Source organism: Tauraco erythrolophus, chromosome 2 (genome assembly GCF_009769465.1).
Source record: "Tauraco erythrolophus isolate bTauEry1 chromosome 2, bTauEry1.pri, whole genome shotgun sequence".
Taxonomy (NCBI): Eukaryota; Metazoa; Chordata; class Aves; order Musophagiformes; family Musophagidae; genus Tauraco; species Tauraco erythrolophus.
This window is the reverse complement of record NC_141466.1, coordinates 121,072,286-121,097,566: the sequence shown is the minus strand read 5'-3', so window position 1 is coordinate 121,097,566 and position 25,281 is coordinate 121,072,286. Positions and strand designations below refer to the sequence as shown.

Below are 25,281 nucleotides of genomic sequence, written 5' to 3'. Positions count from 1 at the left end.
ACAAAGACAAGTATCATGCTTAAACTTGGCCTGCAGCTTCAAAACTCCAGCATGTACGCTCCCACATTGGTTTGCCTCTATGCCATTGCTGTGAAGACATATTTTTCACCGTACTATGAATAATAGCCCTTTTGGCTTATGCAATGTGGCACACAGGCAACCAGACCGGTGCAGAGGAAGAGGCAGAGCCTGCATGACAACAGGGGGGCTCCCTGGGAGCCCCAACCCAGGCACACAAGGAGCAGAGGGCACCAGCTTCTACAGCTCCAAATTTCAGCGGGTGATGGGAGACCACATCCTGCCAGCAGGGCCAGAGCACCTGCACGCAGCAAAAACACACATGGAGACAGACAGCAGCCATCAAACCCACAAAGACCAAAGCCTTTGAAGAAAGGTGCACTGCCTGCCCCTCCATACCACAAAAAAGCCATCATGTCCCTGACACCATGAGCTCACAGCCAACCCAATCCACCACAACTCAGCAGCACCTCAAGGGAACAGGACTACCCGTTCCCAGAGCAGCCTTTGCATGAGGTAAAGTGCTCTCAAGGGGTAGGGAGATGGCAGCAGAAGCCCACCTCGCCTCAACAAGGCCTCTCCTCAGCTCCCACCCCTCACCTTGACCCGACCCTACCGCACCCCACACAGCCGCTCAGCTCCCTCAGCCTCGCCCCCTCCTACCCCGCGCTCTCGAGGAAAAAGCATCGTCCCCTCCCCCGCCCTTCCTGCTCGCTTCTGATTGGCTAGGAAAGGCCACGAAGAGTTACGCGTCGGCGAGGGGAGGCTACGTGGGTCAGCCCCCTGCGAGGTTCGGCCGGGGGCAGCTGGAACCGGTTGGTGGCCGCGCCGGCTCCCCCCTTCCCCGCGCTGTCAGGCGGCGCTGGGCAGCGGCCGCGGACCCCGGCCGCGGGAGGAGGGGCGGGGAGCCCAGGCGGCGCTGCCCGAAGCCCCGCACAACGGGGCTGGAAAGCCAGGTGAAGCGCTCGGCCAGGTGAGTCCGCGCCGCTGGCCGGGGAGGCGCGGGGATCGCGGGGGTGCGGCGCGGCCGTGCGGCGGCGGCGACAGGAGACTGTTGATGCGCGCCCCTGAGGAGACGCGAGGCCTGAGGGGCGTCGGTTTGCGCCGGGGAAGCGGTGCCGCGCTCCCCGCGGGAAGCACCGAGATGGCGGTGCTCGGCACTTATTAGGCTGCGAGGCGGCGAACTGCCGGTGCCTGGCCCTGTGGAGAGCTGGGCAGGGTGGAGCGCGCCCCCGCCGCGGGCGGGCGGGGGGCCGCGACCCCGTGCCCCCGCGCAACCGCCCCCTCCCACTGCCCTGGCTACCCCTCGCGCACCGCCCCTTTCCGTAGCCCCGCCCCCTTGCTCCCTCGCCCCGCCCGCACTCCCTCGCCCCGCCCTCAGGGCCCGCGCTGCGGCTTTCGAGGAAACGGGACGGTCTTCCCAAACCCTTCCTGCTCCTTTCTTATTGGCTGAGGCGGGGACAGCGGGGCCGAAGCCACGGGGAGTGACGCGTCGGCGAGGAGAGGTCACGTGGGGCGGTCTCCTGCGCGCTGCCCCGCCCCGGTTCTGCCGGGGGCAGCTGGAACCGGTTGGCGGCCGCGCCGCCCCCTCCCCTCCCCCGCGCTGTCAGGCGGCGCTGGGCAGCGGCCGCGGACCCCGGCGGCGGGAGGAGGGGCAGGGAGCCCGGGCGGCGCCGCCTGCAGCCCCGCACAAAGGGGTTGGAGCCGGGAGCGGTGCTTGGCCAGGTTGGTCCGCGGTGCTAGCCGGGTGCCGCGGGGGGGCGGTGCGGCGGCAGCGGGCGGTGGATGGGTGTCCCTGGGGGGGACCTGGGGCTGAGGAGGGTCAGTTCCCGCTACTGGTGTGGGGAGGGCGCTGAGGAAGTGGTCCCCCCGCGAGCTGCTCCGGGGGTTCGTGGTTGGGGTGTTGCGACCTGGGGAATGACTGCGTGCCCCGGGGCGGGGAGGTGGGAGGAGAGAGGCTGCATGCTGCCGGGGGCGGCCGAGGTGCCGCACGGCCCGGGGCGGCGGCTTCGTGCCGGGAGGGCAGCGGGCGCGCCGGGCTGCCGGCGCTGCGGTGGCCGGGCTGGGGCCGCCACCCGGTGAACGCGGCTTGGCGGGCTGCCGGGCCGGCCGGTCTGTTTATTTACGTCCCCGCTGAAAGCCCTCACCCGGGGCGGTCCCGCGGCTGTCGCGTTATGTAAGCGGCCGGGAGGCTGGGACGGGGCAGCCCGGGGACGCGGCGCGCCGCCTCCGGGCCGGGAGCCGGCCGCGGAGCTGCGCTGTGCGGGGCTTGCGGTGGGGCAGCCCCCGCGGTGGCGGGCAGCGCTCGGTAAGTGCCCGTCGGGGTGCGGCGAGCCGCCGGTCAGCTCCGGGGGGGGTGAGGGTGTGCGTGCTCCGCTCTTTGTCTCAGTGTGTTCCTTCAGTCCAAAGCAACCAACGTGTGTTTTAGTGTTCTTGGTCTTATAGGGACTAGTAAGACAACTGTAGATTGTTACCTGCTTCCTACCCGGGCTGTTGCAGGAGGCACAGATTCGGTTTCCTATTCTTTTGTCTTTTTCCTTTTCAATTAATAGCTTGTCTTGCAGAGTGTTAGTGTTTTTAATTCGCTAAAGCATGCACTGTTAGATGGAGATTAGCCTTCAAAATATTTTAAATGTTAATAATAGAAAGAAATACTTGATAAATAGACTTCTTTTTTACTATAAAATATATTTTTCCTTCTAGATTTTTTTATATGTATTTCTATTCTAGCACTGTTGCCTGTAAAATAACTATAGAAAATATTAAAAAATCAGGGGAATGCTCTTTGTCTTGAATAGAAGCCAATAGTCTAAACTGCCACATAATTAATCTCTTAGTAAAGCAGGTTGCTTCTCAATAAAATGGATACAGGCTTTGAAAACCCTTTAAAAAAGTTGGTTGCTGATGTATTGAGTACTGAGAGCTGTGGGGAGCGTTATACGTGTTGTTTGTCTATGTCATTTCTAAGTGAGGAATGTTAGTATTATCACAAAGAGCTAAATTACTACTTGGTTAAGACCTTGTCAGCCACATGTTAATAATGAACAGCACTTCAGCAAAGAGAAATCAAACTGAGGCTGTTCTGGTTTACTTGCAAATATGTCCCAACCATTTCCTGTTTTTTTTCAAGAGCTTGCTTCTACAAAACTCCTGTGATATAGCTAAGACAGAAGAGTCTGCTATATGAACAAGTAATTATGAAATGCTGAAAACTGTTAAGTTCTTGTTATTTAAAACAAAGCAGGTGCATTGTAGGTGAACATAACATGTCAGATAGGGATCTTGTGTTTGGGGCTGGCTTGGCCTTGCAAACAGGTAGTTAAATTGATACTGAAACCAGCATCTTAAAGATATTTTTCTGTGTTGGTATCTACTAATGCGATGCTGTTTCAGAAATAGTACTCCGGCTTTGCTTGTTTCTAAATGTCAGCGTAGATCTATTGGTGAAATTCCTGCCTTTGAATCAGAACAGCATGTCTGAATCTTGTATGCAAGTTTGTTTTCTGTCCGGTGTTAATACTGCAATGCAGTATGAAAGAGCTGCTGACTTTGTGGCTGTCCTTTCCCATGTCCTTTCAAGGTGCAGGGGGAAAGGAGGGGGCAGGAAGAACCTTCTGCTTGTTTGGGTAAAAATGAAGGAGTTGATGCTGTAATATCGTTTCTAAAAATTCTCCTCCAGTTGTTAGGGTGAATGTCCTGATGAGCATGTCCTCTGACATGGTTCTAAAATCCAGGTGTTGTCGACTATTGTTACTTAATTTTATTACATACCTAATTTGTTACTTTAGAAATACTTTATAGTTTTCTGATACATTCTTAGGACCAACCACAAGTAATAAAATCTGTTCTTCATACTACAAGTTTATTCAAATTTGAATAGATATCATTTAAATATTAAAGGCATAGTCTGAAGTAGCACAAGTTGATATTTTTATGCTTGAGAGTCTAACGCTATGAATAAAAATGAAAAAACTGTGTCTTAAAACAGCAGTTTTGTGTGGTTAGGCTCATATCTTGTCTTTGTTCAATATAGCACGAGATCTGACGTGTGATGGATTTTCTGTTGCTGCATACAGTACAGCTTTCAAGAAGGTAAAATATAAGTACAGTACCTTCTCCTGCAGTGCGTGGTAGTCAAACGCAGGCTTTGCGAGGGAGGTTGCTGGTGCTCCTGCCAGCGTGCGCTCTCGGCTGTCGGATGACTTGGCTGGCACTGTGGCACCTCTCCTCTGCTTCAGGCTGGAGCTGGGCCTCTCCTTGGTGTTGATAGGTCTTATGAGTCTGTGCTTTTAAGGTGGAGAATGTCTGCTTAAAATCAGAAAAATAAAAGCAAAAATACTGCAGCCTTCAGGTCCTTGCCCTTTCGATCTTTAATGCAAAAAAAAAAAGGGAGCGATGTTTTGAAATAATTGAGCATATGTTTACTTTTTGCAGTACCAGTAGTCTGCACTGTGGTCTGTGTTGAAATGTGTGCTAATGGTATGAAAGAGCCTGTTTGTGCACAGATGGGCTTTATTTTTCCACATATAACTAAGCAAATTCAGCAATATAGTGGTTAGAAATATTCTTATTATAAAAACAGATGTAATGTAGTGGTTAAAAATATTCTTATACTAAGAACCAGGTGTCTGAAAATCTTAAAATGCATTCTGGGAATATCATGGCACGTAGGTACCTAGCTGTCTCATTTTAATTGTCTAATTACCTTTGAAAAATCCCATTAAGTACCTATAAAAAATGCATATACCTGGATATCTTAAAAAAAATTCTCCCATTAAAAAGATACTTTTGTAAACTGTATTTTACCCTTATTGAAAAATCCATGTTGTGTATTATCCAGTCATGCTTAAATATAATGTTACCCAAGACAGTTTTGGGTTGATAACTTTACATCCGAAGTTTCTACTAATAGTTTATTAGGTAGGGTCTTCAGACTTTTTGGGAGGTGACAGGGGAAGACTTGCAACAGTATATTTTGGTATAAGTCTGCTGGTTTTTGGCTTTTTCATCAGCATGTTGCCAAATACTGATTTTCCTCAATGAACCAAGTCCATGTGAAGGGTTAAGGTCTCATATGATCTGGGTCATCTAACTTCTAGGAGCTTAAATGAAGTGGTTCACGCTCCATTAGATGCATCCTAGAGAGGATGAGACTCAGAACACTTTGGATTCCTTTCATGTACTGGAAGGGCAGCGTTTTGCTTCTCTGTTAATCTTGGAGTTATTTTTGTTATGGTTCTGATTATTTTCAATAGAAATCTTCCCTTTGGGCCCTCCCAGTTTAGAAAGCTTCTGTAGAATTTCCTGAGCTTGGTCTGTTTGTCTCCCCTTTCTTCCCCCATTAGATGTCAATGCATATTTTTCCTTCTAAGTATAACCAACTATTCTGTAGCCCTTACAGCCAACTCAGTTGATAAAAGTCAGCTTTTGATTCAGTTTTGTCTTAATATCGTTGCCTAAAGTGCTTCCTGTCTAATTTCGAAAGCTTTCTGTCCCTACAACAAAAAGAAAGTTCAAGGCCTTCAGGCTTGTAACTCTTTTCTTCTAGCAGAAAAAAATGATCACGTTGTGCTTCAAGCCTGTCTCAAACATTGCCTGCCTTTAGAGTGTTAAAAGTCAGAGCCTCGCAAACCTATTTGAGTTGATATTAAAAATCTCACTTGAGAGATTTTCAAAGGGATCAGTCTTGAGAGGGAGCGTGTCACCTGGCTTTATGCATGCTATGAATTTTTATGAGTCTAAAATTTGTTCAGTTTTTGCAAGCTAGGCTGTTATATTCCAGGATTGTCCTGGATTACTTGGTGCATGTTTATCTAAGCCTGAAATACTGTGTGAGAGGTGTGGGGCAACAAACAGCCAATACCTCTTAAAATATATTTGAAAGGTTAAGGAATTTAAGGGGAAGGGGACAGGAAATAATCTACTAAAGCTGAAGGGTCATGAAAGGGGTTTGTATACCACCAGACCTGTAAGCCGGAAGGTTCAAATTAATTTCAAGCTTGGAATTATTAAATTAAGTCTGTGTTCTCGTGTATTTTGACTACAACCAAAAATTATCTTGGTCTTCCCCATCGTGATGAACTTTGCTGCCTCATTTTAGAGGAAAGCTGTGACATTTTGTGATACATTAATCGTTGATTGTGTTATGCTCTCCTGTTTCAGAAGGAGAGTCTGCAATGTCATCTTTTCTCTTCTCCCAAGTACCTTTAGGGGTCTGCAGCTGTCTGGCTATATCTTCTAGAAGTGCCCTTCTAGAATCAAGAGGGGAGAGCTTGGGTTTCCTATTATTTAGGGAAGTACGTTAACTCCTGTTGCTCTTATACTCATCAGGTGCCTGTGAGGAGGAGAAAATTGTGAAAAGGAAGGCTTTACAGGCAATATTAGATTTTTTTTTCTCTTCTGTTCAACCTGCCAGGATACTGTGCTTAAAATCTTTCTTGCTTTTCTTTTGAGCTTATGAAGGCAAGTAAGTGGATTTCTGAAACTACAAGATTCCCAGTTGCTTTTCTTCCTGTTGGAGACCATGAGGAGAGTTTTTTCTTCTGATAGGGGAGCCTGGATTGCTCGTGACCCTGCCTACTAGGCTGTTCATCTTGCCCTTGCTCTGAAAGCCTTACAGCCAGCCTGTTTTATACAGTGAGCTTGGTTGATGGGCAGGGTTACCTGAGTCAAGCTTTTGAAGGCCGATCAGTGCAGCCTCAGGGCTCGGAGTGCTGCTGCTGTGTGGTCGACATCTCCTTGGGAAGCCTCTAGGGATTGTGAAAGGTAAGGATTTGCTTTGTGAAAGGAGGAGAGTGAGAGAGAGACTTGAACTGTGACATGTTGGGGGGGAAAGAACATGTTTCTGTTGTAAAGGCAAGAATCTCTAGGTAGAGAAACACCTTTTTTTTCTTAGTGAAGTGCTGATACCATTGTGTGAACATCTACGTGGGTGAGATCTCTTTCCCAGGAGGAAATGCCTGAAATTCAAGTGCTCATTGCTTGCTTGCATGTAGTTGCAGTCCATAGAAACTGACCGAAGGGAGGAGGTAGGACGTAGGATGAGGAGCAATTGTTTGCACCCCAGGCTAGCATTTGGACGCAGGTAGCTGCGCAGATGAGAATTCAGTTTTAATACTTTTGAACCCAAAGGTTGTTTAAAAATGATCGTCACACAAGGACTCTTAGTTCATAAATCTACTCGGTTGACTGTGTTAACATTTGCTGATTAGGAAGCATTTAACATTTCTCATGTAACTGTTCTAACTTGTTTCTTAAGCAGACAGTTATGAACTCTCGGAGCTGAGGACTCTTTACATTCTCCCAAACAGTCTGTCTTTACAGGTGTGGGGAGCAGAGAGGATTTTGTTATGCTTTGCCAGCTGCTTTAGTGAGACGGTGCTGAAAATCTGGGGGAAGGAGCATGGGGTTTAAAAGATCGCCTGACACCTAGTGGTCAGAGGATTTGATTGTCTATTGTTTTTTTGCCATTTCCCTCTGGGAATTAAATTACTCTGTCTTCTCAGAAACTGGACAGTTAAACTTTTTTTCCCCTAAATGAATCTAGCTCTGATAGAAAATGTTTCTTTAAGACGAGGAGTGGTGCTTTGACCCTATATGTGAATATAAGTGCAATACCTGTAGCTGCAGTTCTGCTAGAAAAATCATGCCTGTGTTTGATGATGTACACTGGAGTTTTTTTCTCCTGATGTACATCCCTTGGGCAGATTGAGTAGATCTTTGAGAAAAAATGCCTTTTGAGCAGTATTTTGACAACTTTACAAAGTCAGTTTATCAGAATCTCCTTACAATTAACTACTGTTATATAGAAAAATACTATTCTTTTGCCATGCGGTTCAGAAAAGGTCTTGCAGGTAGGTACACTGAATATTTACAATCTTAACTAAAAGCTTTGTAGACGTAATAACAGGATTTCAGATTTTCTCTAGGAATGGATGAGTAGTTAATTTGTAATAAGACAGACATGCTGGTTTTCATCACATTTAATTTTCAGTCGGGCTGCATCGGCTTTGGATACAAGGCAAAAGCCTCTTCTTGCTTCGAGCAACTGGGTTCGGGCTTCAGCTGTCACTTACCTGCTTTGTAGTCTTCGGCAAGGCATTTTTGCCTACTTCATCTCCCCTTTGGCTCTTCTGCCTTTTCAGTTAAAGGATGTCCAAGCAAGAACAGTGGTGAAAACAGCCAAGGCCCTGAACTGTTCAATGTCATCATAAATGCACAGTAGTAGTTTATATTCTCTGCTTCAAACTGAGATTTTTGTGTCATACTGGACCAGTTTCACAAGTCCAGTTTTAGTTTCAGCACTGAAACATGTTGTGCTATAAATAACTGTATCTATAAGTAACTGCTAAAGATAAATGCTAGAATGTGTTGCTGTTAACATATATACCACCAAATGACACATGTGACAAGTTCATAAAGAGTGTGCCCTTCATGGAATTCCTGTTTATTAAGTGTGGTTATTTCTAGCTTCAGTAGTTTGGGAGTTTATCATTTACAGAATGTTACTTGTAGAAGATTACATGCAGAATTAGAATATATGACCAGAAACACGTATATTGCTACCATTCTCTTGCTCTCATTTTACCACTGAAGTGTCATCTCCCTTGGCATGGAGAGAGGGAAATAAGGGAGGAGAAAAAGGGATGTAACATAAAGGCAGCAATACTTAAAAAAGGAATAGATTAAGAGAGGAGGAGGAGAACATCCAGAAGAAAAATTGTAGGTGTTTCAACTTCAGACCTTAACTAACTTTCTGATTGTCAGGAGGAATGAGGATTAATTATGAGCTTTTTTTTCTTTCCTTTCTCTACTTGTTGTCTGACTGTCTTTAGCTTTCCTTGCTTTCAAGGCACCTGTTAAATTGCCCTGTGCCCTTTGAAGGCAAGAGCTTGTAGTAGAGCTAGTGAAAGGTAGATTTTTCTCCAGAAAAATTTTTCTCTTGTTTCTTTCTGTTAGTAGTTCTTGTCATTATTATTAAAGCTGTTACTAAAAGATTGCTGATCAACATTGTACTGAAATAAAGTGCTTTTGTCCTGTTCAGAACTAGCAGTAAAAACATTCTGCTTGCTAGGTTTAAAAAAACCCAAACACCCAAACCACCACAACCCACGGTGATAGAAAGAAATGGATTAGTTGAGAGCATTGCAAAGTTAATTCTGCATGCAATTAGTATGATTATTTTGCCGCCCATCTTCTAAAGAATATACTTGGGTGAGCAACATCTAGACTTGGACTTTATGGCTACTACTTTAATAAATAATATAAAAGGATATTTTACATCAATAGTGTTTCTGCTGTAATGGAGAAAGTGGGATTCTGCCAGCTTTTTTCCATCAAGTTATTGTGTATTGGGGGAGGGTAGAAAATAGGGTAGAAAAAGGAGGGAAGTCTCGCGCTCACTAGCCCTTGTCCTTATGGGTGACTTTAACCTACCTGATGTTTGTTGGAAGTATAACATGGCAGTCAGGAAACAGTCTAGGCGGTTTCTGCAGAGTGTGGAGGACAACTTCCTATCACAACTGGTCAGTGAACCGACTAGAGAAGGTGCTCCCCTAGACCTGCTGTTTGTGAACAGAGAAGGTCTTGTGGGAGATGTGAAGGTTGGAGGACGCCTGGGGCATAGTGACCACGAGATAATAGAATTCTCAATTCTAGGGGAAGTTAGAAGGGGGAGCACTAAAACGGCCAAGCTGGACTTTGGGAGAGCTGACTTTGGGCTGTTTAGAAGTCTGGTTAACTAAGTCCAATGGGAGATAGCTCTCAAGGGTAAGGGGGCGCAGGAGGGTTGGTTACTATTCAAGAAGGAAATTCTGGAGGCACAGGAGCGAGCTGTCCCTGTGTGCCGGAAGTCGAGCCGCCGGGGTAGAAAACCAGCTTGGATGACAAAGGAGATTTGGGAACATCTCAAAAGAAAAAGGGATGTCTATAAGTCTTGGAAGAATGAGCAGGCATCCAGGAATCAATACAGGGAGGAAGTTAGGACATGTAGGGAGATAATCAGGGGGGCAAAAGCCCAATTGGAACTTAGACTAGCCAGCTCCGTAAGGGACAACAAAAAGTCTTTCTATAAATATATTAATAACAAAAGGAGGGCTAAAGATCACCTCCAGCCCCTACTGGACTCAGGGGGTGCGTTAGTCACTAGGGATGAGGACAAGGCTGAGGTCCTTAATGCCTTCTTTGCCTCAGTCTTTAATAATAAGGTTAGTAGTTCCCAGGTGAGCTGGCCTTCGGTGTCTGAGAGCAGGGAGGGAGAGCAGATCGAAGCTCCTGTGATCCAAGAGGAACGGGTCAAGGAACTGCTCCTCCGGCTGGATGCCCACAAGTCTATGGGGCCTGATGGTATCCACCCGAGAGTCCTGAGAGAGCTGGCAGATGACATTGCCAAACCCCTGTCCATTATCTTTGGACAGTCTTGGCTCACTGGGGAAGTTCCGCTGGACTGGAGGCTGGCGGATGTTACCCCCATTTACAAAAAAGGGCGGAAGGAGGATCCGGGGAACTACAGGCCTGTCAGTCTGACCTCGGTGACGGGCAAAGTCATGGAACAGGTTATCTTGAGTGCTATTAATGAGCACATACAGGTTAACTGGGTGATCAGGCCCAGTCAACATGGGTTTATGAAAGGCAGGTCTTGCCAATCAAACCTGATCACCTTCTATGACAGGGTGACCCGCCTAGTTGACGAGGGAAGGGCTGTGGATGTAGTTTTCCTTGACCTCAGTAAAGCCTTTGATACAGTTTCTCATAGTGTTCTGGTTGAGAAACTGATAACGGCTGGCCTGGATAGGCACACCCTCCTTTGGGTTAAAAACTGGCTGGACGGCCGGGCCTAAAGAGTGGTGGTAAATGGGGCTAAATCCGGCTGGAGGCCGGTCACCAGTGGGGTTCCCCAGGGCTCAGTGCTGGGTCCAGTTCTGTTTAACATCTTTATCAATGACCTGGATGAGGGAATTGAATGTACCCTCAATAAATTTGTGGACGACACCAAGCTGGGAGGCTGTGTCGATCTGCTTGAGGGTAGGGAGGCCCTTCAGAGGGATTTGAACAGACTGGATCGTTGGGCCGAGGCCAATGGCATGAGCTTTAATAAGGCCAAGTGCAGAGTCCTTCACTTGGGGTATAAAAACCCCAAGCATCGCTATAGGCTCGGGGAAGAGTGGCTGGAGAGCTGCCTGGCAGAGAAGGACCTGGGGGTGTTGGTTGACTACCGGCTTGATATGAGCCAGCAGTGTGCCCAGGTGGCCAAAAAGGCCAATGGGATACTGACGTGTATCAAGAATAGTGTGACCAGCAGGAGCAGGGAAGTGATCCTGCCCCTGTACTCGGCACTGGTGAGGCCGCACCTGGAATATTGTGTCCAGTTTTGGGCCCCTCGCTTTAAGAGAGATATTGAGCTCCTGGAGCGAGTCCAAAGAAGGGCGACTAAACTGGTCAAGGGGCTGGAAAATAAAACTTATGAAGAGAGGCTGAGGGAGTTGGGGCTGTTTAGCCTGGAGAAGAGGAGGCTGAGGGGAGACCTGATTACAGCCTATAAATACTTGAGAAAAGATGGTGGGGAGGTAGGGGAAGGACTCTTTACATTAGTGACGGGTGATAGAACAAGAGGAAATGGGCATAAGCTTAGTCAGGGGAGATTCAGGTTGGATGTTAGGAAGTATTTCTTCTCTGAAAGGGTTGTCAGCCACTGGAATAGGCTGCCCAGGGAGGTGGTGGAGTCCCCATCCCTGGAAGTGTTTAAGAATAGGGTGGATGATCTACTTGAGGATATGGTTTAATGGGGATTAGGGATGGTTGGACTCGATGATCTCTAAGGTCTTTTCCAACCTAGAAATCTATGAATCTATGAACTACTGTCCTGGCTATGGAGGATGCAAGCAGTCCCTTCCTGCTGTGGTCTTCTGAAGACTTCTTGGTGCTTCTAGTTGCTGGTGTTCCATGTGAATGGCTGGAAGTATTGGTAGGGGTGTGGAGCCCAAGGTGGTGAACAAGTCACTGCCCGTGACAGCAGAGAGCTGTCTTCTGTCATGGGTTCTTCCCCTTTTTCCTTCAAGGTGGTAGTTCTTGGCTATGAAACCTTTCTTGTGTTTTGAAGAGAATGCTGAAGGATAGCGTAGGGGAACAGTCAGAAGTTACTGCTTGCCAAAGGTCACCGTTTAAAATGTCTTATAACTTCCAGTGGTCTCTTTGAGAGTAAAATTAGTCAAAACATTGTTTTTTGAAAAGTCTCAGCTGAAGACTGATGAATGCTGCATTATATTGATATTCGCATATGGTATTTGATTTAGTAGTCTTTTTCTCATGCCGGTGTTGCAACAGTGTGTTCTGTAGCTGGATGCTAATTTCTGTGGCTGCTGCTGGTTTTAAAGAGCTTTCTATTTTTACTGCTTGCTCAAACAGTAAAATCACTAGTGGCTTGCTTCCACAGAAGTGGTGGGATTTGTTCTTCCTCTTACTCAGGGCAGCAACGGATGTAGTGTATTGTTCCTGAAATGTAGTATCTTCTTCCTCCCACTATAGGAGATTTCAGCTACCCTAAGATAAAAATTCTGCAAGCATGACCTCTTCTCAAGTCACTTTTGAAGTACGAGGACCATCAGTACCAGGTACCCTAATCCTACTTTCTCCTTTTTCTATGGTTTAACTAGAAGAAAACCAAACAGAATGTGCAAAGGCTGTCTTTTCTTTTTTCCTCAGAGGTAAAAGAGCATGTCAGTTCAAATATCAAAATAAGTCATTATAAAATACATCAATTAAGGAATTTCACATATGAATTTGAAAATGAGGTTTGGGAATTAATTTTTACCTTTTTCTTCAAATAACAATTCCATACAGTGCTAGAGATTTTCATGCCAGCTGATATGGTTATGATTGTTATGGTTATGATTGTTTTAAAACCAGTGTTCTGTCTGTAGTAACTTTTTATTCCATGGGAATGAGGATTTACATTCTGGACCATGATAGTTAGGCATGCATTGACGTATTTGTTCTGTTTTTTATTCTCTCTGCATCCCTATTGAAAGTTCTCCATAACAACATGTGACCTCTACGGTGTTAAGGACAGAAAGAATATGCAGTTTAATTCAGTATTCCATCTGTGTAAAAATGTGTAAAATAACTTCTGTAATTTAAACGAGGAACACAAGGTGTCAGATCATGTAGAACACCAAGATTTAGTGTTGGTAAATTGTGCTTATTACTTTGACCTTCGTCTTTAGGAATGATGAAGGAAAATCACCAAACAATTAATTGGTGGTTGCCTAACAGAAGCAGATGAATGTGGAAGCATATACATATTGGTGAAATTCCTGTTACAGACAAATGCCAGGTGACATAAGTGTCTTTTGTAGTTGGGGGAAATAAAATGATAAAAACACTTTAAAAGTTTTGACATCTGTCCCATGTTAGACCTCTCCTGTGTTTCTCCCATTTGATTGGGAATTTGGGAACTGATCATTGACAGACAACGTGGACATGAAGCTGTTAGTAAGGAGCAGTGGGTTTGTAGCATTCTGGAGAAAACTTTGAGATTCAAGAAAAAATCAACGTTAGATCAAATGAGACTATAAAGCACTGGTGTACTATAGATGGAATATTGCAAGCTGTGCTCTTTTTGCCCTGTTTACAGTGCTGCTTCCGCTGTTGTCATGGCACTGTCACTAGCAAAGCTGACTTTAGATTTGTAAGTTTTTCTTTCACTGATAATATCTGCAATGAAAATGAGGATTAGAGAGAACTAGATCCTACCTTAGTGGATATACTTATCATATGTATAGCATAAAGAGGTGACATAGAATGTTGCCTCTGCTTATGATGCTGTCAGTTTTGACCGGGGAGAAGAGCTTTGAGATGCAGCAGTTGCAAAAAGCGGTCTTGTGAAAGAAGAGAGGTGAGTTTTCAGAGCCATCAGCAGTTATGCAAACAGCAAAATTTCCTGTTTATTTAGAAATGTCATGTACTGATTTTTGTCGGATCACCGTGGTGAGTAGTTAGTTGGTGAAACAAGAATCCTCACCTTGGGCACTAACGTGCGCACTGTGTCCTCATCACTGTCTCTTCCTGTTGATGTCAAAGCAGTGGTTCCAGGCTAACTGGCAGGATAAAAGGGCATCACCAGAATAGGAATGATGCTTTGACTCACTCCCTGTAGCCAGACCACTTCTGGGGCTGATATTGTTGATGAAGCCCGACACATTGACATAAGCTTTTATATATTTGTGACATGGAGTGCTTCATTTTTGCCTCATCCTAGTGGAAGGAAAAGGGTCACTGGTTACTGGCTTTGAGTCCTTTAAGTCTTCCTTGGGACACAGTCCCATATGAAGAAACTGCTAGGTAGCCAGATATTACCTAATAGGAAATAAAAAATGAAGCTTCTTGATCCCAACTGTACACAAAAATTCTGCTCCAGCAGAGCTGGCCAGAGCAGAGTGGTTGCAACATGAGTGAGGCTGTTGTGAGCTTTGAGACTGGGCAGAAGGCCTGGAGTAGCTGCTGCTTTGCGGTAGGTGAAGGAGCTCTGCCAGTAGCAGCACTGGATTGCCTGGCAAGGAGAGAGGGAGGACCTCTGAGCTTAAAACACAAACCAAAACCCCGCTAGGTTCAGAATTGCCTTTGAAAAGGCAGCTCCAGTTTATCGTGCGTTTCTCTTGTGCCTTTCCTGGGATAATTTAAGCAGCGTTTTGCAAATCCTGGTTCAGCCTTGCAGTATAATTGTTGAAGTGAGCGTAGAAGTGACAGCACGTTTTGTTCAAATGATGCTTTTGTGCGTTGTACCTTGCTGAGTGATAAGCATTCACTGAATGTTCACACGTTTTCCTGTGTTTAAAACTATTCTAGCTAGCTGCTACTAAGAGGAATATAATTTAGATGGCACTTCAGAGATTGGCCAGTGTGTACACTAAGATGTACCAAGTGCTGGTATTTTAAAGGGATATTAAAAGAATATTAGCTTCTGTTTAATACCTTGAGTCAGAAATTCTGTGTGGTATTAAGATAGTCTTCCCACTCCCTTGTATCTCCCTCCTGCAAAAGCAAACAATAAAGTGTGAAGTATGGAGTGGAAAACCTGAAGCACCTGACCCAGTGTTGTGGTTTAACCCCAGCTGGCAACTAAGCACCACGCGGCTGCTCGCTCACTGCCCGGCAGTGGGATGTGGGAGAGAACTGGAAGGGTACAAGTGAGAAAACTTGTGGGTTGAGATAAAGACAGTTTAATAGGTAAAGCAAAAGCCCCACACACAAGCAAAGCGAAACAGGAATTCATTCACTGCTTCCCATTGGCAGGCAGGTGTTCAGCCATCTCCAGGAAAGTGGGGCTCCATCACGTGTAACCATAACTTGGGAAGACAAACACCATCACTCTGAACTTCTCCCCCTTCTTTCTTCTTCCCCCAGCTTTGTACTCTGAGCATGACATCCTATGGTATGGAACGTCCTTTTGGTCAGCTGGGGTCAGCTGTCCCAGCTGTGTCCCCTCCCAGCTTGTGCACCCCCAGCCTACTCCCTGGTGGGGTGGGGTGAGTAGCAGAAAAAGCCTTGACTCTGTGTAAGCACTGCTCAGCAGTAACTAAAACATCCCTGTGCTGTAAACACTGCTTCCAGCACAAATCCAAAACACAGCCCCATAGTAGCTGCTGTGAAGAAAATTAACTCTGTCCCAGCCTAAACCAGCACACTTAGATAACTGTGCAGTGAATTGCATAGTAAGTATACTCATACAGGTGATTTGTATGCTTGCAGCGAGCATCCAAAAAGCTTGTTTTTTTTTTTAATGAATTGAAATGAAAGATTTTATAAAAAAAAGGGTTTCTAGTTCAAGATACTGTCAAAGATTATTTCAGTAAGCTTTTCTAAGGAACAAATTATTTTACTGAATTCCTGGCTTTTGTAATTTTTTCGCAACCTCTGGGTCTGTAGGGATTTCTTTCATAAACAAACCTAGTGCTAGGCAAACTTGTTTCTTATTGATTACCCTGTATAGCTGGAAAAAAAAAGGACACAATTTTAGAGGCATAAGTATATCCTCAGAGCTGTTTTTTTCAGACTTGAAGTTCCAGCTATGATATTGGGCTTAGTAAAAGGTAGAGTATCTTTGTTGTATATAGTTTGCCTACCTTGTATCTTCAGATTATTGTGGCTCCAAAGCTATTGCTGCTGCTTTCCCAGCTTGAGAACATGAAATCACCATCACAGATATTTGTATCTTGCTTTTGTTAAGATGATATATTTTTTTTTTTAATCTCAGTTTTCAGCCATCAGTTTGATTCTTGCTTTTCCTGCTGATGAGGCACACAGGATGACTCTGGATACCCTCTCCCCTTTTTCTCAAATGGTGTCATCCCCCTGCCCCTTCCCCCCAACCATATTAGAGGCTAATTTAACTTTAGCTGAACTTCCTCATGTATACTTTGCTTTAAGGGTGCCTTTGTTTGAAACTTTACATTTAGACATTTCCTATTCGAAGCTGAAGTAAATTTCTGTGGTTTTTTGATTACATTGTATTTAAAAATTGCTCTAAAACTCTGGTAGTTCTTACATTTTGCATAGCAAGACTAAAAGGTTAAGCACATGGTGCATAAATATACTTTAAAAACATCACATTTTCTCCTTCTACAACAGACTTTTTTTTGCTTGTATCTAAAAATTTTGTTGAAACTCTGTAAAAGCAGAATACTAATTTATCCTTTCCATTTGTATTTGTCATTGTTGTTGTTCTTAGTCCTCTGTGTGTGTGTGTTTTATATTAAAAGCAAAGATAAGTTGCAATGTTAACTTTTAACTCTGGATATCCCAGTAGCAAGCATTCTTATACTACTGTAATTTTTTATATTTATGTATGCATTAGGGTAGACGGAGTGTGACAATTTAATTATTTTTTTTGTGTGTGTAACAGCATTATGTTTTTATATCCAATAAAAAACGGAAAGCATAGCAGCAAAATTAATTTTATTTCTTACAGGAATACACGTAAATGGACGTGTTGTCCTGCTAATGATGCTAGCAACCTCATATTTGTCTGTGCTTTGTAGATTATTGGTATGAATTTCAGAGAATTATGGTTTTAGACATGTATGTTAGTACTATTTGTGCGTGTATATATATATAAAAAAACCCATACAGTATATAGGAAAAAAACTGGTTTATCTTGACAATGTGCATTTTATAGTGAAAATCTGCCTGCTGCTTTTGCAGATATATTTGAACAGTATTACTGCAGGACAAGTTGGAAGCCAGCCCTTTTAAGAGCTAGAGTTGTCAGTAGTCCCTCTCTCAGTGAGGTCTTTATGATGGAGAAGAAAACACTGTTGTTGTTTTGAGTAGGGGGGAAATTCCTTTCTGAACCAAAACGAGGGGTTTTGGATGGGTGTTTAAAATACTTGAAGGTTTGACCATGTAGATTGTACTTATTAATTCCATTTTTTGAGTAATGACGATTGCGGGATTCTTCTGTTTGTTTGGATTTTTTTTAGGAGAGGTTTTTGCAATATGTGGGAGCTGCAGTGCTTTGGGAAATTGGAATCCACAAGTTGCAGTGGTCCTCCAAACTGATGATCGGTAAGTTGGTTTTTTTTTTTTTTTTTTATTTGTTCTCTTCGAAGTAGCTGGTAGCTGGAGTTCTGGAGCAACAAATTTATTGTGGCTTTGAGTTTGTAAACTATTGAGCTACATGTACTCTTAGTAAAACTCTCCAGGATTTCTTGTGTTGCCCTTGAACATTTTGAATGCCTAGGAATGTGTCTAAGAAAATGTTTAACTTGGGGATGCTTTTCTGTTTACAGATGATGCTTCTACCATTGTGGGTGGCATATTTCAGTAATTTAGTTGTAGGTGTTTTGAATAAGAAACTACTACAGATAATTCTCAGTCCTATAACTGTAGAGCAAGCTATAGGAAATGTTTACAGTGTTTACTTTGGGTTTAACCTGTACAAGTTGTTATTGTGGCTATAAAGAGATGGGGAGACAAATATTTAAAATGAGATTTGCATCAAAACTCTTCAAGTGCTTTTTGTGTATATAAACATGAGTATATATGAAGGAAGTTTAAATACAGCAGAGGAATTCAGTGTTTTCTTAAAACGGTGCCCTGCCTATCACTGTTTGCACAATGCAGGAAAATGTGGCTTGCAGGATGTATTTATAATTCTGTCAGTGACTCGCTGTGTGATCTTGGATGAGTCCCTGAAATTATTGCATCATATTTTCCCCATCTGTTAAATGAGGATGAGAATTCTTGCTCCATTAGAGCACTCCAGGTGTGTAGATTAGCAAGTGCAACTTCAGTTCTAAGCATTGTACTTTGTGTGTGTTCTGCTAAGACACCTTGTAAAAACCTTTCTTGTGGCAGTACACTAAACTTGATTTTGTAATATCACTTAGGACAGATGTATGTCTGAGGTAGCTGTTAGGCTGTATTTTGAAACTGTTTTGTGTGTTTTGTTTTCTTTTCCACAGTCAATTATGGAAAGCTACTGTAGAGCTTCCTAGAGGAGTTCCTGTTCGGTATCGATATTTTAAAGGGTACTTCCTAGAACCTAAGGTATGTACAACCTTTTCTATTTTAAATTGGCTTACCCCTAGTAAAAAGATCCTTTATTTGAAGTAAAAAGTATTTTCGGAGTTAAACTTGAGTTTTTAGAACTAAATCTTAAATTGCAACATATGAAGCATTAAAACACTTCTGGAAATACAAGCAGTTCACTTCAGGAAATACATGACCATATGCCATTAACTTGAATTATTTTTGTTAAATTGTCTTCTCTCTTTTACCAGCGTTAGCGTTTTAAAAATTCCAGTGGTATTAAAATGTCTGACGTTGTTACAAAGCTGAAATGATGTGGTGAAGCTATCATTAGTTATAGTGGGGCTGTAACAACTTCCACACTTATAGCTGAGTATGGACTTCAGCAGGGTAAGGATCTCTAGCATGGAAGCAATGGATAGCAGGAGAGAAATGGCTTATGTGAGCAAGGGTATTTAAATTTGCCTAATCTACTACAGTTTTTAAAATTACTTCAGATTTTTTTGTGAAGCATGAGAAGTATTAACTGGCTTTTGTGCTGCGTAATTAACATATTAATCTCTTGGAGTGAAAAGGTGAAACAAGGAATGAGGCATCCCAGTGTTTGCATATAGGTATTTGCATGACTTGGTAGAGGGAAAAAAAAAAAACAACCAATAGACAGACACAGGAGTGCTTTTACACGTATTGATGTCAGAATTGAATGTATGTGTGCTGGTCTGTACAAATCGTACTAGGGCAAGAGGGAAGTTCTTTAGACTAGGGATGAGACTGCATCCCGAAAAAAGTTGGAATAAGTTGGGAAAACAAGCAGCTACTCTTTAACTGTTTTTCTTAATAACAAGTAATAACTGTAAGAAATAACACATTTAAAGCTCTTTGCTGTCTTTATTCTACTAATATTCTGTAGCTATTTACCTTGGGCTTTAGTTCATTGAAATTGGGATTCTGAAGGCTGTAGGGAAATGTGCAAAGGAGTTGTAGAGTCATCTGGTCTGTCTTTTAAATATTTTAAATTACTGTCAAGAGCATGTAAGTTTGTCTGCTGGACTAGCCTTTCTTTCACTGGAAAAATGCTTGACAGATATGTTGTCTCAGTGAAGGATACTAATTTTAAATGAAACACAATTCTGTTTTTTCATTACAGCATGTGAAATAGTCTAATCTGAAATTGATGTTTAAGTTGTTATTCTGAGGCAAAAGAAGGGAAGGCCAATAATAGATTTCTTTTTCTGTGGTCAAACTGAGGCCAAAAGTAGAATAGTTCTTACAGCGTAGCAGCTCTGATGGGCCTCATATTTTTTGCAAATGCCCATAAGTTTAAAATGTAAGCAATAGCACACTAGAAAAAGCACACTTAGTGAGAACAGACTGGCAGAAAATGTGCTCATAGACAACACAATTTCTGTATTAACATTTGAAAAAGTTTACAATATGTATTGGTGAGTGTGTTTCTTTAAGTAGGTGCTCTGTATCGTGCACGCTTTATGTACCATATGATGCAGAGTCTACCAAGGTAAGTATAAATTTTATGGAATACCAGCATAGAGAGCTACTGTATATAAAAAGGAGGAAAAAAGAAAGCCGCACTACAAAGTATGCGAATTGCCAGGGTACATGATTATCCGCTTAGTGGTGTCTAGCCTGCACCTGTTAAGTGCACAGGACTTTATTTCTTAAAACAGAAAGTCTTTTGAAGAAAAGAATTCCAGGTACAATGTTTTCTTCCTCTTTGCAAATTTTTTGAAGAATAGCAATAAAGCAGGATCCCTTCATTCTAACAGGAATATAATGCATAGTATAATTAAATTAGACAGTAACTGGAGGACTTCAGCATTAACAACTCTGATAAGGAAGAGACACCTCTAAGTTAAACTATTCTGAATATTTTTATTTCGGTGATTTTTTTTTCATTAGGCATTGCATGTGATTAATTTCCTAGATTTGATAGGATTGCAGTATATGATCCCTCAGACACTATTAACTTTTTATATCAGCATAGTTCTGCGTGTCATGGTCTGTAGCAGGAAAACTTAAACACATGTGTAGTCTTAAATATGTGTTAAAGTCTGACTATAGGAATTGGACACCACATAATTGAGTAAATCACACTGAAGGCAGATCCAGCTGAAGTTATTATTCCCGTCCTTTCTGTATCAATCGCATCTTTGAAGATGCTTGAGATGGGCATGGTGGCAAAGCTGGGGTGATACATGTTTACACACGGAAATGATAGTTCTCATATCCAAAATATTGATACAGCCTAGATGTGAGAATAGATATAATCACATTTTGGAAAAAAATAAGAAAGTTTTTTTATCATCTCCCTTAAAAAAAAATCATTATTTGATCTCTGTTAAATTATTTTGCTTCAAGGATAGTACGTCATGGGAAGTTTAGTTTGTTTGCACTGAAGCATTTTGGTGTTAACATGATTTTGGTTACATAAATATAGCATTTTTTTTAATATACTTAATATATTGAAAATTATAGAATTTTTGTAGAAATACAAATAAATGAATGCATATACAAAAACTATTTTACTATAAAATTGATTGCAAGTCTTGGCTCCTGCATATCAAGAGCTTTTACTATGTTGTAAACATTTTAATGATAATGTAAGAGTCATCTTAAACATTCTAAAAGAAAATACATACACTTGATGAAATAAGACAGTGATTTAAACTATTTTGCTCGAGGTTTGTTCTTTTCTTAAACATAATCCCCTACCAGTTACCTTACTGTGAGGATCTTCCCATGTTTTATTCTACATATACCTTCTGTTTGTTGTAGGGGGGACAACACACCAGAACCCCCTTGTCTGAAATTTAAGTTTTCTGTATATCGTATGTTTTCGGAGAATGCTTTTATATGTATTGTTTGCATGATGCATATTTGAAAACCTTAGTAAGGTAAATACATACCTTATTCTGTTAAGCTGTGTTCTATATTTGTTTTTCCAACTGTAACTAAGCATGCAAGTTTAGGGTAATTTCTTTCAAGGAAAGTGTGAAGTAACTAAGCTATCTGTGCATGTAGCAGGACTTTTAAAAAAATTGTACTGGTGTACCTTTTTCACACTTGTGAGAATATTGCTTGATGATAGAGATTTCAAATGAGACTTAAATTTACTTTTCTAAAAATGTAAATAAATCCATTTAGTGCCTAGAATACAGGAATAAAGGTGAAGCTTAGGTCTAGACTCAGTAATTTCTTTAATATCAGAATGCCTTTGAAAAGCTTTTGCTAGACTAACAACCCATGATTAACCTGATAATAAGAAAGGGACACCTCTGCTGTGACTGTGCTGAGATAGCAGATTGTATGTTAAACTGTTACTGGAAGTACTGGAACTATAAAATCTCTCTTTAGCCCAGGACTTCCTGGCAGGTGACTTACATGTGCTGTTGCCTTGCAGAGTTAGTTATGGTGGCTGAATGGCTTTGATTGTTTCATTTTGTGCTTGTCTCTTACATGGTACAGAAATCCAGAGATACTTTTATCAGAAATCCGTCATCAGTAGTTGAGTCCAATTCATATAGCAGTTTCGTGTTCTTGAAGTAGATCAATATTCTTGAAACATAATTTTAAGCAGGAAAGTGCAGAAAGTGCGGTTGGAGAAATGTAGTTGTGTGATGTTTTTAAGATCCTTTCCCCCCCCCCCCCCCCCCCAATACCTAATCTGTTGTGCGATGCCTTGGATCAGGGATTTTGGAACTGATCTCCTAAATAATCATTTAACACCCGCAGAAGTGCTTTTGTTTTTCAGTTGTACTGGGCACCTAAGCACTTCATGCAGAATGTGCATCAGGCTGCTTTGAACCTCTGTGACATTCTGCTACATAGGCATTTTACCCTTCATTCCAAAAGCATCTAATGACTACCAGGGAGCCCCCCACCCAGCTGCTGACAATGTAAGAGGACTTCATTTTTATTTTTATTTTTTTTTAGAAAATTCTTGAATGTCCTTTAAAAGCTTTAAAATAGCATCAGATGCTCAGCTAAATACAAATCAAACAACATGATGTTTATGTAATTGCTTTTTAAAAAAATTCTATGTGTTAGTAGAGAGAGATCTGTGACATCCAGTGCCACTTACTGTAATCTCAGTGTACTGCCCACTGGGATGCTTGATGTGACGTTTGGATAGATGCCTTTTTAAGACTGTCCTAGCAGAAGCTGACATTTTAGATAACGTTACCAGACTATGAAAGTTGATGACACGTCATTAACTTCTGCTCCAGTCTGGTCTGAACTGGGCTGTTCAAATGTGGTCAGTGTATGCCACTGAAATTGCATCAGTATTTTAACCTCATGGCAACAATGGCTTCTGTGACATGTAATTAAAATGTCTTAGCTTCAGATTATTTAAATACTTATAAACACAAAGACAGTCTGAGCAGGGATTGTGAGAGGGCTCTGTCATGTCTGTGCCTGTTCTCTGATCCATTGCCCCTTTTTTTTCTGGTAGCTTTGCTTGCCTCTTCTTAGCATAGAAAGTGTTTAGGGTTCCTGGAATTAAATGTGTAATCAGCTCACTATATTCCTTTCAGGGGATGAAATTTTGCTGAATGTATCCAGCATGTGGTGCTCGTTTTGGAGATTATGAATAAGAATTTGAGTAACATTATTTCAGAACTCAGAATTAAAATGCACAATTACAGTAGTGTAAGAATAAACTGATGTTGGTATTTTAATACAATATGTTGGGGGTTTCTACAAGGAAAAACCTTTGCTTACCTTTTGAAGAAGACATCTTAATCCATGTTAAGACAGATTTGCATTCCTCACATTCACGAGCTGCAAGTTCTGTGTATGTTAATGGGAGTCACTGTTGGAAAGCTTGCAAGCCTGCATGGTGTCAGGAAATGGTAGCCTCCATGCTGGCAAACATGGGTTTCAGCTTCAGAAACTGAGATTGTGATGTGGAAGTGTGGGGAGAAGAAACTTCTCATTGTTTACTTTTCTAGAAGTCCATGAGAGTGATTGTTGTGGCAACAGCAGAGAAGATGGGAATTAAAACTGCACTATAACAGGAATAAACTGAAAATAATAGTATCTTATATATATTTACATGTGTTCTATCTTTAAAGCAGAACTTTAAGCATATTTGTTTTATTCTGACATGACCCTTAAGTATAGATGTCTCTGAATTAGAAAAATTGAATTGCTTTTAGCTAAGACTCACAGAGCAAACCTGTCTTATTGAATGCTTTTTAAATATTTGGTGTTTGCTGTTAGCTTGTCCGAAAGCATAGTAGATTAAATGTGATACATGTCAAGAAATCCCATCTGCTGCTGAAGAATTTATTCAGTGAGCTGTGAGATAACAAAGCATTATGGTACCATGTAATTATACTGCTGAGTTTGAAGCTTGTCTGAATGTCCCAGTTGATCTGAAATCTATTTAAACAAGAACCTGAAGCACTGAGACAAGTTAACACTGAAGCTTATATAACTCAGGTGGGCGATAGTAGCAAATCTTTTTGAAAATAAAAGTTACTTAGACTCAAAACACAACAAACAAAATTACAAACTCTGCAGGTGGTTCTTATGGCTGATAGTAACAACTGTGCAATGTTAAGGGAAACTTACAACTTCTTATGGTGACTGAGCTGGGAATCAGATGTGTTCTTTCTGTTGTTAGCCAAAAAAAAAAAAAAAAGCTTTAACCTAGAAAGCTATTTCAGCTTGTATTGTTCTGAAATAAGAGGTTGAGTTACTGTTCCAGTTATCTATCTGAGGCTTGGCTATATTTGTCAACAAATGCAGGCTTTTGAGGGACGGTAATTTTGTTGTGGAAGAATCTAATTTATCCTGCTCCAAATGGAATAGTCTGCAGGGGCTTCACTGCTGGCCGTTTGAAAAAGACACTGATACAATCCATTCTGAGGCAGCAGAATTCCAAGTAATTGTGTTTTAATCAGATGGTAAATAATTTGCTCTTCTGTACCACAACTAAAATAACTGTGCTTTGTAGACTTTGAATTAGTCAATCAAATTTTGAGGGAGAACTCACCCCTGCAACTGTTAGCTGCATGAGTAGACGAGTGCTGTTTGGAATTAGACATGTGGGATGTGTTTTGTTCTAAATCATTGCTGTGGTATCTTAAGAAAAAAGAGAAAGCACACTTACGGAGTTCAGGGACGCTTGTTTTTTGTATCAGAAGGAGGCTAAAGTAGTGGAGTAGCTATAAGCAGTAAAGATTTAATAATTCCATGTAACTTTTCCACCCTGTCAGACTTTGTCACAAGTTTTGTCATATGTAGCGTGACCTGACACATCAGATAGCATCAGCAGCAGTTGCAGGGGTAAGAAATGAGCCTGACCTGTTTTCTTTCTTTTTCTTTCATATTCTTCCTCTCCCCGCCTCTCCCTTCTCCTTCATCTTCTTTTTCTTTCTTAAAGCTGTAAGTTCAGTTCACAACCATCCCAAACAGCTTCATGGGTAGAAAATCAGATATAACAAAAGAAATTATTGCAGACATTTAACTTTTAAATTACAGACTATCGATGGTCCCTGCGAAGTCATAGTTCACACGTGGGAGACTCATCTACAACCACGATCAATTACCCCTTTAGGTATGGGCATCAACTGCATCTGTTTGAGGCATATGCATAAGATTGCTGATATGCTGCACATTGGTTTAGAGGGATTGATAACTATAGCTTTGAAATAGTTAAATTTATTAATGTGTTGAAGGTATAAACTTTTTCTTTGCACAACGTGGGCCTTA

At 42.1% G+C, this 25,281-nt stretch overlaps 1 protein-coding gene across 2 annotated transcripts in view; it reads left to right on the top strand.

The window, feature by feature from the left end:
- Nucleotides 1–940: 940 nt before the first annotated feature.
- GPCPD1 (glycerophosphocholine phosphodiesterase 1) overlaps nucleotides 941–25,281 on the top strand; it is a 48,795-nt gene continuing 24,454 nt past the window's right edge. The window contains exons 1-5 of one of the 2 annotated variants that reach the window (XM_086631847.1): nucleotides 941–991; nucleotides 12,541–12,626; nucleotides 17,493–17,577; nucleotides 18,477–18,561; nucleotides 25,051–25,126. In XM_086631847.1, the coding sequence (XP_086487973.1) occupies nucleotides 12,578–12,626; nucleotides 17,493–17,577; nucleotides 18,477–18,561; nucleotides 25,051–25,126 (295 nt within the window). In that variant the 5' untranslated portion in view covers nucleotides 941–991; nucleotides 12,541–12,577. Of the gene's footprint in view, nucleotides 992–1,681; nucleotides 1,744–12,540; nucleotides 12,627–17,492; nucleotides 17,578–18,476; nucleotides 18,562–25,050; nucleotides 25,127–25,281 lie in introns of those variants that run through there. The other variant, XM_086631846.1, reaches the window with a different exon arrangement.